At 41.3% G+C, this 15,667-nt stretch overlaps 1 protein-coding gene across 3 annotated transcripts; it reads left to right on the top strand.

Moving 5' to 3' along the window:
• The first annotated feature begins 1,365 nt into the window (after window positions 1-1,365).
• Window positions 1,366-15,540, top strand: LOC133135875 (plexin-C1-like). 3 transcript variants are annotated; one of them, XM_061253196.1, is made up of 17 exons: window positions 1,366-2,442; window positions 2,528-2,662; window positions 3,077-3,211; window positions 3,696-3,796; window positions 4,431-4,539; window positions 4,628-4,799; window positions 6,249-6,351; window positions 6,446-6,539; window positions 7,061-7,099; window positions 7,947-8,080; window positions 9,229-9,405; window positions 10,410-10,512; window positions 11,481-11,654; window positions 11,979-12,152; window positions 12,336-12,432; window positions 14,893-14,985; window positions 15,310-15,540. In XM_061253196.1, the coding sequence occupies exons 1-17, from the start codon at window positions 2,083-2,085 to the stop codon at window positions 15,348-15,350; spliced, it is 2,241 nt and encodes a 746-aa protein (XP_061109180.1). In that variant the 5' UTR covers window positions 1,366-2,082; the 3' UTR covers window positions 15,351-15,540. The 3 variants fall into 3 exon arrangements, 2 of the variants coding, with proteins under 2 accessions (XP_061109180.1, XP_061109181.1); XM_061253197.1 differs by lacking the exon at window positions 3,696-3,796; XR_009709454.1 differs by lacking the exons at window positions 10,410-10,512; window positions 12,336-12,432; window positions 14,893-14,985; window positions 15,310-15,540 and having other exon boundaries at window positions 11,979-12,111.
• Window positions 15,541-15,667: the final 127 nt, after the last annotated feature.

Below are 15,667 nucleotides of genomic sequence, written 5' to 3'. Positions count from 1 at the left end.
TGTGTATTCATTGGATATCTCCAATATCAAGAGATCACAACAGTGGCAGAAAAAACATTGTCCAAAATATGATTGATGCAGAATTATGCAATATTTTGCACCAGTATTCTCCTAGCCTTGTATGTATTTCCTTCTTGAGAATGCAAATGTTATGCCCATATTCAGATAGGAATGCTTTATTCAGATTGACAAGGCACTTTCTTCATATCTGAATCAGGGCTTATGACGCCAAAAGTGAAAATGGAAACAATACTGGCTTCGCCATTTAGTTTCCTCTCGGTGGCGCTGCAACTCGCGGCGAGAGATACTCAACCGGATTCAGTTTTGACCCGATGGATGACGTTTGTTTCTTTATTGAAATTAATACTTGGTGAATTCAGGTATTCTGGGACATCAGGTAATGTGGGACAGCTATGCTTTGACATGCTCATTTCCGCCTCTGTCAAGTGGCAATCAAAATAGGTGTTACTAAATACTTGCAGAGAAACCACATGATCAAAGTCAAATAATTTAATTGATGTAATGTCATAATGGGGAATAGAGCGAACATCATATTTGAAGGTGATCAGTGAAAAAGTGTTTCACTCTGACCGAGTTCAGCTATTTTTTTAGGCGCTTATATAAGCTAGTTCCTATCAATTTGTGCAAAAAATAAAATGCAGTGTTTGCTTGGACCACCCTTTTATAGCTTCAAGATGAATGTAAATATTAATTGAATACTCAAATCAAGTGAGCATTGTCAAAGCGTATATAAAGATCATTTCTACATTTGTGTTTGGCTTTTTCGGACGGACTTTGAAATAGTTAGGCAGGTACAGATTACATAGGCAAATACAGATTTTGCATAGAATATTAAACGGACAAAAATGGAATCCATGCACATCAAGATGAAAATGGTTTTATAAAACCTGTTGGCGTAACTAAAATATTATAATGCGTAGGGTTTTCTTTTTCCTTCGTTTCTTTTTTCTTGAAGTTCTGTAGTTTTAAAGTGTGGTGTTTTTATTAGTTGGTTACTCAGGGTTTCAAACTTCATATTTGTAACGTCGCATGGACAGCTTAATTTACGGCGGTAGCCTACAATATCAGCTTTAAAAATACAATCACAATTTTGAGATTATTTTCTGTTAGCCTATCCCAAAATCCCGCAATGGTATGATATTAGAGGTAGTCTAATACTAGTAGCCTGAATAGCCTGCTAAAGATTCATAAGTTAAATATAGCTAACTTGAAACCTACTTCTCGACGGGAGGATATACACTACTAAACACGGAGAGGGGGCAGGTTTTGTCAGCCGAATAGGGAAGTTTGAGCGAACGGTATGTGTAAGCGCAAGAAGCGGGTTCATTTCGTTCAGTCAGTCATCATTGCACCAGCTGAACTCCGCTAAGGGGCTTTTTGCCTTCATGAATGTAATATATTTTCAGATTTTTCGTTTCAGTCACCAATGCACCAGCGACTTTGGGAAGGGACGTTTGCCTTTGTGAATGCACTAATTTTATGTATTACTTAAAGTGGAAAGAAATAATGCAGACGTTGATCATCGTCATTTTCCTAATCGGTCACAGTCAGTCCGATGAAAACCAACGGTTAGATGGTAATGTGAGTAACTTTGCTGTTGTAAAAGGTAGGATTTACGTCGCCACGGACGACAGACTCTACCAGATGCACAGAAACCTTACCGTGGAAATAAGAAGTGACACGAAGCAAGATGACGGGGTGAAGATACTGGTGCCAGTTGAAAAGGAAAACAAACTGATCATCTGTGGAACCCATGCTTGTGGGTACTGTGAGGTGCTAAATCTGAAAAACATTTCCAAAACGATACATAAAGAACCAGTAGCCGCAGCTTCATTTTATCCGAATTAATCATCTCTTGGTTTCCTGGTCCACATCGTAAATAGTACAAATAAGCTTGAGACATACCTTCTGACCGGAGCAGTGCTGAAACGTCAAGAAACTTGCGATATCGATATTTTTTTCCTAAGTCTTAGAAACACAAATCATTGGCAGGTCGGAGGGATATTTTCAGCGCTTGGAGATCAAGGTCCTGTGCACATCAGACCTAGAAAACAAGAGTGGATGTTTTTGGATTTCAAGTTTGTGGATGGCTTCCAATATGAGAAACACATTTATATATTAGTTCATTTTAACATAAGCGGTCCCCAACCACAAGTTCGACTACTGTCGATGAAGAAAGGAACGACGAAGACCAACACACTGATGTCCTTCAGAGGTACAACCATTCACTGCTGTGGGAGCAAAAAGTACGCACAGCTCGCCTCCTCTGCTGTGGTTGGAGGTTCCCCTCTTCTTTGGGCAGGTGTCTTCAAAGCCGATCCCGAGAGTACAGCACTAGCCATTTTCAATATCTCACACGGTGATATTGGAGTTGGGGATCCGGATTTTTGCGTCGTGGTTTCGTGCACTAAATCGTTTGAGGTACACTGGGCTAAATCCCCGCAAACTATATCAGTCAGCCTTGTTGTTAACTAATGTGCTGACTTTTGTTAACCATTTTGTCCAGGAAGGATCACTAAATATGGCACCAAAGGCCATTTATGAGTACCCGTCGATGACGTCAGTGGCTGTGTCAATGGATGTGAATGTCAGTTCCTGGATGATGTTCTTTATCGGGACAGCAGATGGGCAGCTAATCAAGGTCGGTGTCCCACACTGTAATTCCCAATGTTTACGCGGGCATCTTTACTACAATGTTTAGAGTCCCGTCCGCATAAATGACCAACTGCCTGCAGTCAAAAGTATGTGTCTGGTGATGTGAGTAAAGCATCTCTGTTGAATGCACCATCATTGCTGAAAGTCATATGAAATATTTTGGGAGAATCCAGTTCAGTGGTTCCCAACCCTATTCCTGTAGATCTACCATCCTGTAGGTTTTCATTTCGGCTCATTAGCACACCTGATTCAATTAGTTATCTCTAGCTCTAGCTAACAAAAGCATGGACTGCATGCTCTTGTAAGAGAATCATGGTACAGTTACCCGTGAAACTCCACAGCACATGCAAATATTATGAATTGTGTATGATGTAAAATGGAGCTTTCCCTCTTGTTTCAGATTTCAATGGACAAGGGCATGAAACCAACCTGTCCCATCGTCCTGTACAGATCTAACGACGAACACCCTGTACATTCCAAAATGATTTTGGACCCGGTAGATAAGAAACACATCTACTTGGCTTTGGGAAATCAGGTGCCTTTTGATGTCATTTTGGTGGTTTTGTTGTGTGGTTTACAATGGTCCCTGTAATAACTGACACTGCTTACTGTGTGATCGATGGTCCCTATAATAACTGACACTGCTAACTGTGTGATCGATGGTCCCTGTAATAACTGACACTGTTAACTGTGTGATCGATGGTCCCTATAATAACTGACACTGCTAACTGTGTGATCGATGGACCATGTAATAACTGACTCTGCTAACTGTGCGATCGATGGACCCTGTAATAACTGACTCTGCTAACTGTGTGATCGATGGACCATGTAATAACTGACTCTGCTAACTGTGTGATCGATAGACCCTGTAATAACTGACACTGCTAACTGTGATCGATGGTCCCTATAATATCTGACACTGCTAACTGTGTGATCGATGGTCCCTGTAATAACTGACACTGCTAACTGAGTGATCGATGGACCCTGTAATAACTGACACTGCTAACTGTGTGATGCAGATGAAGCGAGTGCCTGTGGCTCAGTGCGGGAGGTATAACAGCATGAGGGACTGCTGGCTCTCCCATGATCCCCTCTGTGGCTGGTGTGCTTCTGCGAGTAGGTCAGTGTCATTACTTATCTGAAGCCTCTGAGGTGTAAGTTCACAGATATGTGATTGTCTTTGTACGGCATGTACGGCATCCTTGGGGCATGTAGCTCTCATGTAGCTCTCTTCGGCTTGTTACCCAAGTTTATTTAAATTTATGCAAAACCCGTCTTACTGACAAACTCAATTTCGTCAAAGAAATGTATCAAGGGCTGGGTTGTATCAGTATCAGTTATCTGTGTTTTGGAGAGGTTGATGGTGGTAAAATTGTGCAGTATACTCATTTTATTTGTGTGGTTTGTATCTAAGTACTCCTCTGCCTCCATCACCCATCGCTTCTGTCTTGTTGTTCTCCCGTGGTGCTGTGGTAAATGGCAATGGATTTGTCACCTCATGAAGAAACACAGCCTGAGACGAAAAATAGAACATACAGTTTAAGGGTACAGTTCAGTTAAAAGAAGGATCTTTAGACCATGGTTTTATTATGAAATAACTAGTGGTAGCACTGTAATCAGAAACATTGTTGGAAGCACAGTAATGTGCTGTGCCTTTTGACAAATTTCCAGTGGATGATCATCTCATTTGCATCCATCATCCTGCTGTGTTGCCTTCACCTGTGCTCAAGACTGTTCTGTCCTCATCACCCCAGGTGCACATTTCATGACGAGTGCCTCAGATCAACGTGGATCACCATCCCTGATGGTTCAGTGCAGGAACAAATGATCTCCTTCCAAGTAGATGAAACACCATCTCACGAGGTAGAGGGCGTTTCTCCGTGGTGATTTACACCAAACTGTACTCCGCTTTCTGCCAGATCAAACTGATACTGTACTTCCCTCCTCTCAGGAGATCATAGTGAGTGTGACGGCTCACCTGAGGGTGGTAGCTCCAGAAGCCCCCGTCTTCTCTTGCGCATTCACGACTGAACAGGGGGAGAGTCTGTGTGCCGGGTCTGAGAATATCGCGGTATTCCCCAACTGCTTCTGTGTCTTCTTCAGGGAGAACTTACCTGCAGGAGGTCAGTGGACCTTTGTCATCATCTCTCTCTCTACCCCACATTCACCTCCCATCTCTCCCTCTACCCCACGTTCACCTCCCATCTGTCCCTCTACCCCACATTCACCTCCCATCTCTCTCTCTACCCCACATTCACCCCCCATCTCTCCCTCTACCCCACATTCACCTCCCATCTCTCTCTCTACCCCACATTCACCCCCTATCTCTCCCTCTACCCCACGTTCACCTCCCATCTGTCCCTCTACCCCACATTCACCCCCCATCTCTCTCTCTACCCCACATTCACCTCTTATCCATCCCCCTACCCCACATTCACCTCCCATCATCTCTCTACCCCACGTTCACCTCCCATCTCTCTCTCTACCCCAAATTCACCTCCCATATCCCATGTCGATAGGTATTTAAATATGTTTTAGTACCCAAAGCCAGAACCTAACCTTAAATTGAGTTTTGCCAATCGCCAATGTTGCGATGCATTTTGTTAATATTGAGGTTCTTGGAGCTTTACTTCTCAAAGCAGGACAGAGGGAGATATGAAAATTCCGGATTACACCAGCGTTTTATTTTGTAATTTGGAGCAGGGACGAGAGAAAGACTGAGAGTGATACTAAAAATAAACAAAAAGATTTTGCCCATCCCCTCATAGGTTCTGGGAAAAAATAATGAACTAAAATAAAAAAGGCTAAATAAATCAAAAGCTTTTGAGCTTGGTGTTTCCACTGGCTCCACACACAGCTCTCTCTCTAGTGATGTGGCCGTTCACCGGTCTCAGATTCCTGTGGAAAGAATCACACTTTTAACTTTTAGCAATGCCGTCCAGGTGTGTGCCTACTTAACCAGTAGGCATGGTCCTCGGATTGCCCCACTTCCGTCTCACAAACTGAGCAAACCTGCCACACAGTTTTATTGGTATTGCATTTTTATTTCCAGGACATCAGTAATATTTTGTTCATATTAAAATGAAACAGGTAGACATCATTCACAACAGGAAAGTGATATGGACATGCTAATGATTTATGGTCTTTATGTTCTCTGCATCGTGCCTAGAGAATCTGGTTGTAATGCATAGTCTCATATCACACAATTATTCTCAACGGAAGTTATTTACATGGTAAATGGACTGCATTTATATAGCACTTTTATCCAAAGTGCTTTACAATTAATGCATCTCATTCACACCCACACACCATCACAATGAATGGCTGCCATGCAAGACACCAATCAGCCTGTTAGGAGCAATTAGGGGTTCGGTGTCTTGCTTAGGGACACTTTGATACACCCTGGGCGGGGGGCAACCCTCCAACTACAAACCCTCCAGACAACTGCTCTTACCTCCTGAGCTAATCTGGCCCCATTACATCACAATCATGACAATATTGTAGATACAATTTTGATTTGATCCTCTAGTTGTATGGTGCATTGAATTAAATGAATGTATGTACTTTTGCAGGCCTTGGGGTAACAGTGATGATCTCAATAGACAGCCAGACATCCTCTGAATCCTGGAATTTGAAGAACTGCTCTCTCATCCAAGGAAAACCCACATTCGCCCTGTTAGTTAAGGGGATAGTTCACTTTCTGGGGTTTATTGATACCATTTCAGTATTATAGAAAGAAATAACATGCATGTATTCACATTGCCCACAGGTGCTCAGAGTGTGTTGCTGCTGGCTGCCTATGGTCCTTTACACAACGCATTTGTGCCTGGATGCCTTTGAACTCATACGAGACTGACAAACAGGTAACAGGTATGGGTCGACATGGCTCAGGCAGTAAGAGTCTGGCAGTCGGAGGGTTGCCGGTTCGATCCCCCACCCGGGTGGTGTCGAAGTGTACCTGAGCAAGACACCTAACCCCCAAATGCTCCTGACGAGCTGGTCGGGGCCTTGCATGGCAGCCAATCGCCGTCGGTGTGTGATTGCGTGTATGAATGGGTGAATGGAGAAGCATCAATTGTACAGCGCTTTGGATAAAGGCGCTATATAAATGCTCAACACTTGTGTACCAATGCTGTACTTGCAACACATACATGAATTGCTGTATGTTGAGTCTATATATTGTATATTATTTATTTCAAGTGTCACAGTCATGCACTGTTTAATAGCTTGATTTACACTCACGCTCACTCAATGCTCACGCAGAGTGTACCACTGTAGCCAGTAGTCCTGATATCAGCATATACACCATTACTGGATAACTGTTCCAGACTAAATTTAGTTAAATCTTTGTTTATTTTTTTTATTTTTATATTTCTTCCCCCAGGACACATGTCAGAAGTACCCCTCCGGACTGAATATCTCTGTAAGTCAAACTGTAACGTGTAACTGTATAGAAACAGAATCTGTGTCAGGAAAGTATAATTGTGAACTGGATTTTTATTCACTAAAGACTGATTTCAGAGGAAGTGAAACTGAGAACGGGTCCTTGTTAGAGCTACAAGGGCTCTCGAAAGAGTGGGTCAAGCTGACAGGAAGGTGACAGATACTCAAATAACCGCACGTTACAACAGTGGAAGAGCATTTGAACACACAACACGTCAAAACTTTTAAGTGGATGGCCTGCAGTAGCAGTAGACCAATAAGTCTATATATATATATATATATATATATATATATATATATATATATTGTCATTTGACAATTTCATATTAGAAAGTGAAAAAGGAGGAAGATTTTCATAACCTCTGAATGGACATATTTCTGTTTCCGTCTTCTGTCTGTTATATTCTCCCATTTTGAGTCTAATATTGACGTACATTTCATATATACAGTACAGTACAGCCACTTGCAGTTATGAATGGAGAATTTGTTTTACCTACATTTTGGACATTCAGGATATGATCAAGTGCCTTTTAATGGTTGCATTCACTAACTATTTAATTTGATTTTAACCATTAACCCGACCATTACAATTTATCTGTTCGGAAATGTCAACACCAGAAAGACAATTGCATTATTCAAAGCATCTTCTTTCCAGGCTTTCTCTTTAACTCAATCATAAAATGTTTTTTTAAATAAAGCTTAAATTGTGTTTAAAATTTGCTTTTCCAAATTTCCAGTGCTTGGGGCAAACAGATCACATGATTCTATGAGGAAAGGAAGATGTCATGCTTTTCTTAAACATAGATAGCTGTCTCTTTCATTTCTAGAAGCCAGAAATTGACTCAATACATCCAAATGAAATATCCTTCTATGGAAAAAACTATGCAAACATCACGGGGAAACACCTGGATCATGTGACAAAGATACGTATCCATGGGAACAATGACTGCAATCTGAAGAAGTGAGTGGCACAGGTCTTTTTTTGTATTTTCTGGGATGTCCTGAAGAAAATAAAAAACCTTCATTCCGCTTTCATACTGTAATCTGAAAGCTTATGGTTCAGTTGTCGTGGTAATCAGCTTGAGATGGTTTTCATTCAGTTCCCTGACCAGTATAAGAGATTTCATGTGATGCTCCAGTCTCTTTAGACAACCTGATCGGCCAACTCTGGCTAGGCAGTGGTCTCAAACGCAGTGCCATGGAGAGCCCTTTTTGTGCTGGTTTTTGTTCCAGCCTCAGATCTTGATTATATCGTTAGTTAAATTATTTGCTGAATTAGGTTTGCGCATCGTGCATACAAAGTTGCTTGAAATATGACAGGCTTCAGAACACCGGAACCAGTAGCGAGTATTTCCAATAAAGCTTTATTGGCAAACTGGCAGGTTAAACAGGCAAAGATCAGAAGCTGGCAACCAGGAATGTAGAGGGTTACACAGTTCATAGTCAGTCGTCCAGGCAGAGGACGTTAATGGGGACAACAGGCACAGCAAAGGAAATCCTAATGATAGTTGCAGTCGCAGGCAAAAGTTTGATAGCGAGAAGGCAGTCCAAGCAGGCAGAAACAGAAAAACAAAATCCGAAATCACAAACCAGTTATCCAAACAAAGTCCAAGCACAGCGGGTCAAACATGAACAGAAGGAGAATCCAAAAGGCGGTAGTAGAGGTACACGAAACCGGCCAGACCAGGTAAGGTAGGTAAATCAGGTAAATCAGACAGCATAACCGCAGGTGTGCATAATAGTCAGGAAATGAGGAACAGCTGAAATTAATGAACAGAAAACAGAACTATGGGTGGGAAACAAAAGGCAAAATGCTGGGGACTTAGAATACGGTGACAGAGAAACACAGATTATGACAGAAATGTGGTATTTGTATTGGAAAAATAACAACTGTTGCTTATATCCTGTGCTTTAATGCAGTTAAATTCATATGGCTCAATGAGTAACTGGAATCAATTAAGGCAGCGATAATTGCTTAGAATGAAAACCTGCACACACATAGCCCTCTGTTTGAGACCTCCGCTCTGGGCAGTAGCTCTGAATCAGATCACTTTGTAATGCTCTGAGAAAAGGTGGGTGTAGCGTGACCCGTGTGTGTTCTACGCCCAGGGTTCCGTTCCAGAGCCGCTCCAGTGATAGGCTGACGTTGCACATTCCGGGCGGGAACAAGGGCAGAATGAATGTTTCCGTGGAGCTCCCTGACGGGACGTGGTATGGCTCAGCCGTGGTCACCTACAGGTCCTTACCGTCCTGCGACCTCCTGTCACCCAGCACCAGCTGGGCCAGGTGAGACCCGTCTCCCCAAATTCAGGCGTACAACTAATTACTCAAAAAACAACTCAAGAAACAGCGGGTAGCTGGTAATTTCAAGCTGGTCATTGTTGGATTTTACACCAGGGCTGGTTTAATTGTATTCTTCAACTTTCTGGCCACCATTTACTGGCCAAATGATCCAGGCAGTGGTTTGACCTGTCACTGTTTAAAAGCTGTTGGTCAGGAACTCCCGAGGACAAGAGGTAACTCTGCAGGCTTAGTGTGCACCAGCCCATGTTTTCATGTTGTTTCATTCAGTACTGTTTGCAGAACACAGTGTAAGAGCTGTCAGTGCATCTGTTTCCTCTCAACACACACTTACCTCAGTCCCAGTCAAGCGCCATAGCCTCTAGGCCAGGGGTGCACAACTCCAGTCCTAGAGGGCCGGTACGTGTACTGGTTTTTGTTCTTACCAATTATCTTCTGTACTTGAGCACAGTAGGATAGCGGCTGTGACTGGTGCTTATACAAATGTCAGATCAATATATGATTGAGCTAATTAAATAATTAAGAGCAGAAGTTAAAAGCATTAAGTAATTAAGAGCAGAAATTAAGAACAGATCGGCCCTTGTTGTGCACCCCTGCTCTAGGCTACAGGCTGGCCAAGGTCCCAGTCAAGCACTATTGCCTCTAGGCTACAGGCTGGCCAAGGTCCCAGTCAAGCACTATTGCCTCTAGCTACAGGCTGGCCAAGGTCCCAGTCAAGCACCATTGCCTCTAGGCTACAGGCTGGCCAAGGTCCCAGTCAAGCACCATTGCTTCTAGGCGACAGGCTGGCCATGGTTCCAGTCAAGCACCATTGCCTCTAGGCTACAGGCTGCCCCAGGTCCCAGTCAAGCACCATAGCCTGTAGGGCGTCACTCAAGGGAATCCATTTACGTCTGCAGCCAGAAAAGACAAAAGCATGCACAAAAGAGTAGATCAAATTTCTGGGTTCCCGTCTCGTGATTGGTTGTTTTTGTTTTTGCACATGTTAGTGGGGGCAGAGCGATCAATATTCTGGGCACAAACCTGCAGTTTGTGGACTGGATAGAACATATGGACCCCCCACAGAAGCTTGGTGTTCAATTCAATTCTTCAGTGAGTACCTAACATCATGGTCACATTTAACAGGCTGCTTCTCACATCTCATCTTATACACACACCCTTCCGCTTATTACTTTCACCACTCTTTCTCACACTCCTTTGATCAGTTATTCAGGACCATTGCCCCATCAAGCTTCATTATCACCCTTCTCATTCACAGAACTTATCAGATATCAATAGTTAGCATTGTTAATTGTCCAGTTGCATGAATTTCAACTTTATGAATGTGCATGTCCATAGCTTTGGATCTCGTGGTGATTCATTTGCAGTGATAACATGTTAATCTAGTCTAGCATGAGCAGAGATTTGGTTTCTATCTGTATTTTCATAACATTTTTATAGTTCTCCACATTCTGCATAAAAAAATAAAAAAAGCTTTACTGAGCTTGTATATTGAAACCTATGAAATGCTTGTGTATTGGAACCTATGAAATACTCTCAAAAAGTGCATCTTGCAGTCCTCTTGTTTGGCTCAATTGAATCAGGCAAGATCAGTCAAATACAGAAAAGTATTTGAATCCAAAACAATTGTGTATTTGACCCAGGACTGGCTATGATTACCTGTCAGTAATTCTAAATTGGCGGCACGGATGGTGCAGTGGGTAGCACTGCTGCCTCACAGCAAGGAGGTCCTGGGTTCGAATCCCTATTGGCCGGGGCCTCTCTGTGCGGAGTTTGCATGTTCTCCCGGTGTTTGTGTGGGTTTCCTCCGGGTACTCTGGTTTCCTCCCACAGTCCAAAGACATGCAGGTTAGGCTGATTGTAGAGTCTAAATTGCCCATAGGTATGAGTGTGTGAGTGAATGGTGTGTGTGCCCTGTGATGGACTGGTGACCTGACCAGGGTGTATTCCTGCCTTTTGCCCAATGTATGCTGGGATGGGCTCCAGCCCCCCTGCGACCCTGTTCAGGATAAGTGGGTTAGGATAATGAATAATTCTAAATTGTTTGCTGGTCATTTCAGAATCTGGTGTATTATGCTCCTTCAAGTGGAGCTGGAACGACAAGAAACACCACCTTCAGACTGAAGGTTGTAAATGAAACGATCAGATGTGCTACCCTTACATACCACCCAGACCCCGAGTTTATCAGGTTCACCACATTGTCATCTGGAGACAATTTAAAAATCACTATTGAGGTAAAACACCATTCGCTCAGTGTGAAGACACCAACATTTTAGGAAATATACATTTTTTCCAACTTACCCAGACTTGAGGCGAGATGTTCGATTTCATAAAAATTTTTGTGCATTCACTGACACTCGTTTTTACCATCTTTTTCCCCGCCCGTGTATTTCAAATACATGACACCTTGTGTAAATAAGACAGCTTCGGATTTACTGTAAGGTGTACTTCTTCACTTTGATGGAGATTGTGCTAAGCGAACGTGTTATGCTAACATGGAAATTGAAAATAATTTTCTTTTTATGAGTGTGGCTCTCTCTCCCATTCTTATTTTCTAGAAAAAAGTGGACAAACTGAACATATCGGAGAGGGAAATTAATATATTTGCCCTGGAGGGTGTCACAGAGTACAAATGTGAGGAGCATAAAATTGAGCATAGTAAATTGTTTGGGGTGGATACCATTGACTGTCAAATACTCCAAAAATGTAATGCCAAGATAGAGTTAGTGAAGGTGAGTCACTTTTTCTGAAGGAATATTAAAAAACGTACATCATTTTAAAATATATTCAACCTTGTCACGTATATTTTTTACGATTTGTTTATAATCTTTCACTTACAGTAAATTGCCACCGAGTCAGCAATTAAAGTGTTGGAACACTTTCCGGTAAATTAATATCCGTTGTGTCTCTTTCAGATACATATAGGAAATTATATATTTGAAGTAACCGGGCCACGTAATATGTCGTACTGGATTATATCGATCTTCATCATCATACCTGTGATTATCGTTGGTGAGTATTGTGAATATGCAGTAGTGATGTGCTTTCTATAAAATAAAAGATGACTCAACCATTTTCACGGCTGATTTACATCTGTGTGTTCTGGACCGTAGTATAAAAAATCTAAATTACACACTTACGTATCTGTATGACCCTATGAGGTTGGGTCTCATATTAACCTGTAACAATTGTTATATCTCTAACTAGCCACACCAAAAGCACAAAATACATAAATAAGGTGGTTAAATTCTAAATTATAGTGGTTTGGATTCAAAATAATTTAATTACTCTGGCCATGTATACGTAAATGAAATGGACAAACATCAGTTCTTTGTGTAGTTCAATACATTGTATTTTCTTTGTGGTAAATAATATTTTGTTTACAAATTATTTCCAAAGTGCAGCATGTATGCAGTATCTCTGTTGTGCACAACATCTAAGAAATAAAACAAAAATAAAGTTCAAAATGGATCCATTGGGGCCCTTAATTAGAGTAGTCTTACTTACACCATTCGTATAGGACTGATCTCACTCTTGCACGGAATGAATAAGAATTTGGCTGCTATGGCGGCAACCATCCACCAGGTGATGCGACGTCACGTTGTCACCTCCCAGGCCAGGGGAACACCGGAGGCCAGGGGCCTCATTTATAAACGTTGCGTAGGCACAAAAGAATGCGTACGCCACTTTCTAAGCAAACTTTGGCATTTATAAAAAACGAACTTGACCGGAAAATGTGCGGTCCTCCACGGAAACTCTGACCCATGCGTACGCACATTAACTGGAGAAATGAGCAACTGTGCCTTTAATGCTCGTGACGTAAGACCAGGAAAACGGGAAGTGAAACAGGATTTAAAAAGGTATAAAGATTTGCCGGGAGTTGTGGCTGGGTATGGCTGCTGCAAGGACGTGCTTCGTCCCTGTTATACTTATTAAAGTGTTGTGTTGTTGAATCTCGCTATACGGGTTCTCTCCCTTCCTAAGTGCAACACAACATTTGACGACGAGAGAAGTCGAAAATGATATACAACAGATACCACTGTGTAAATTAATCGAAATTGATTGTTGTTGATTGTACTCTTAAAGGGTTCTGATTTTCTGCATGTTTACACTAGGACTCGGAACTATACTGTCCTCTCAGGTCCTCTTTGCACTTGTTCTTGTGTTTAATTTGCACTTTGTTGTACGTCATGTTATTAAATGTATTCTCATAAATAATATGGTGAACAGTCGGACAAATTGCGCTGCACTGATGCCGTTTACAATGCGTCAGTCGGGCCGATACGAGTGCATAGTTTCATATATTGTTTTCATATTCATATATTATGTTTTATAATGTGTTTATTGTTATGGATTTTTGTTCGTTTTATCTCTTAATTTTGTAACTGTGTTTTCAATGGTGCTAGACAAATAACGTGTATTATTAGCATTATTATTATTATTATCATCGTCATCATCACATTCGTTGTGCAGAACTGTTCGTCATTTACAATCAATCAGGATAATTCCCACACCTGTAGCTTTTCAGAGGCAATCAAATGGCTGAAATCCCTTTTCTTGGCCTTCTTTTCAGCATTTGCCATTGTCGTCTTCGTGAAATGCATATTCATTAGGGGTGTTTCACTGCCTATTTATAGGCAACTGTGGGCGGGACATGAAGCTGGCAAAGTTGCGCCACATTTAGAGTTGATTGTGATTTATAAAGGAAAACTTATAAATCAGAATATTTTTTGGCGTACGCACGTCCTGGATTTCATGCTTACGCAACCTTTTGACGTGAATCCTACGCACAGTTTTATAAATGAGGCCCCAGATAAGCGTCTTTCCGTAGATATCGTAAAAAATTGCAGGATTAACATGTAGTATGGTAACCACGGCACAAGTAAAATTGTCAGCTCGGAACGTAATGACGATCTACTCAATGTATGGAGACATCCAAATAAAAGGGCACATTAAACCACCCTCATAGCTAATATTAGCTAGCATGCCACACTTAACAGATAACGCAACTTTAGCATAACTGTATGCTTCTTAACATTAACACATTTTATATACATGTACTTTTAATGAAACAATTTATGTACCAGATGCATGTATAATTATCGACATATGCTTACCTATCGTAAAAAATAGATTAACCAGGCGAAAGTTGCAGGATTAACATGTAGTATGGTAACCATGACACGAGTAAGATTCTCAGATCGGAATGTAATGACGAGCTACTCCGCGTATACCTGTGCCTAAAGACCGCTAGGCGGAATTCTACTCAAAAGAAATAGAGCCTGTGTGTTTCAGTAGTAAACCATATTAAAGAAAAAATAATAATAATTCTCACACAGGTAGGGGGGGTTCATAGCCTTCACCAAGTGTTGTTATTTTGAATCATCTTCTGTGCAATACAAAATGCTACTGTATTAACTCTGTTACTGCATTGAAGCAAATTGCTAACTGTATCATATGTCCTGGTGTCAGTTTTTGTGTGGATTTACCTTTCGAAACGCAAGAATCAAATGAATCAACGTCTAGAACCGCTGGGGTGTGACATCAGAAATGAGATTCGGCAAGGTCAGTTGTCACGGAAGCGCCGCGACCTGTATACCATCCATTGGCCAATCTTGCCACTGCCTCGTGACGCCCATCCGCACAGGAAATATATATATCACTATTGCTATGCTGCCTATTACTCATGTAATCAATATGTAATCCAATGAACCTATATCATTAATTACAGATGAGCTTATGGAAACGAAAGAAACCACAGTGTCAACTGTAGAATATGTAATCCAATTAATCTATATCATTAATTACAGATGAGTTTATGGAAACGCAATAAACCACAGTGTCAACTGTAGAATATGTAATCTAATTAACCTATATCATTAATTACAGATGCACTTATGGAAACGCAAGAAACACAGTGTCAACTGTAGAAGAAAAAGCAAAAGAATGCGTCAGGCTGAAAAACCACACTTACTCACTTAGAAGAGAACATTAATCAAATATTAAAGTATGATTAAGTATGCCTGTATATTTTCAAACTGATAAACTGCTAATTTGTGCTACAAGTACACAGTGACACATATGTAACCTGAGTTGAATAAAATAATGTGTATGCCCATATGTAACCTGAATTGAATACAACAATGTGTATGCTTAAAAGGAAAATTGGAAAGTACAGAATAGCACCATGTTTTGCATAATTCATCTTTTATGATTCCTCTTTGTTAAAAAGCAGTTTGTGGGATGG

Source organism: Conger conger, chromosome 8 (genome assembly GCF_963514075.1).
Source record: "Conger conger chromosome 8, fConCon1.1, whole genome shotgun sequence".
Lineage (NCBI taxonomy): Eukaryota > Metazoa > Chordata > Actinopteri > Anguilliformes > Congridae > Conger > Conger conger.
Note: the sequence above shows the minus strand (reverse complement) of the source record. Positions and strands in the feature narration are given on the sequence as shown.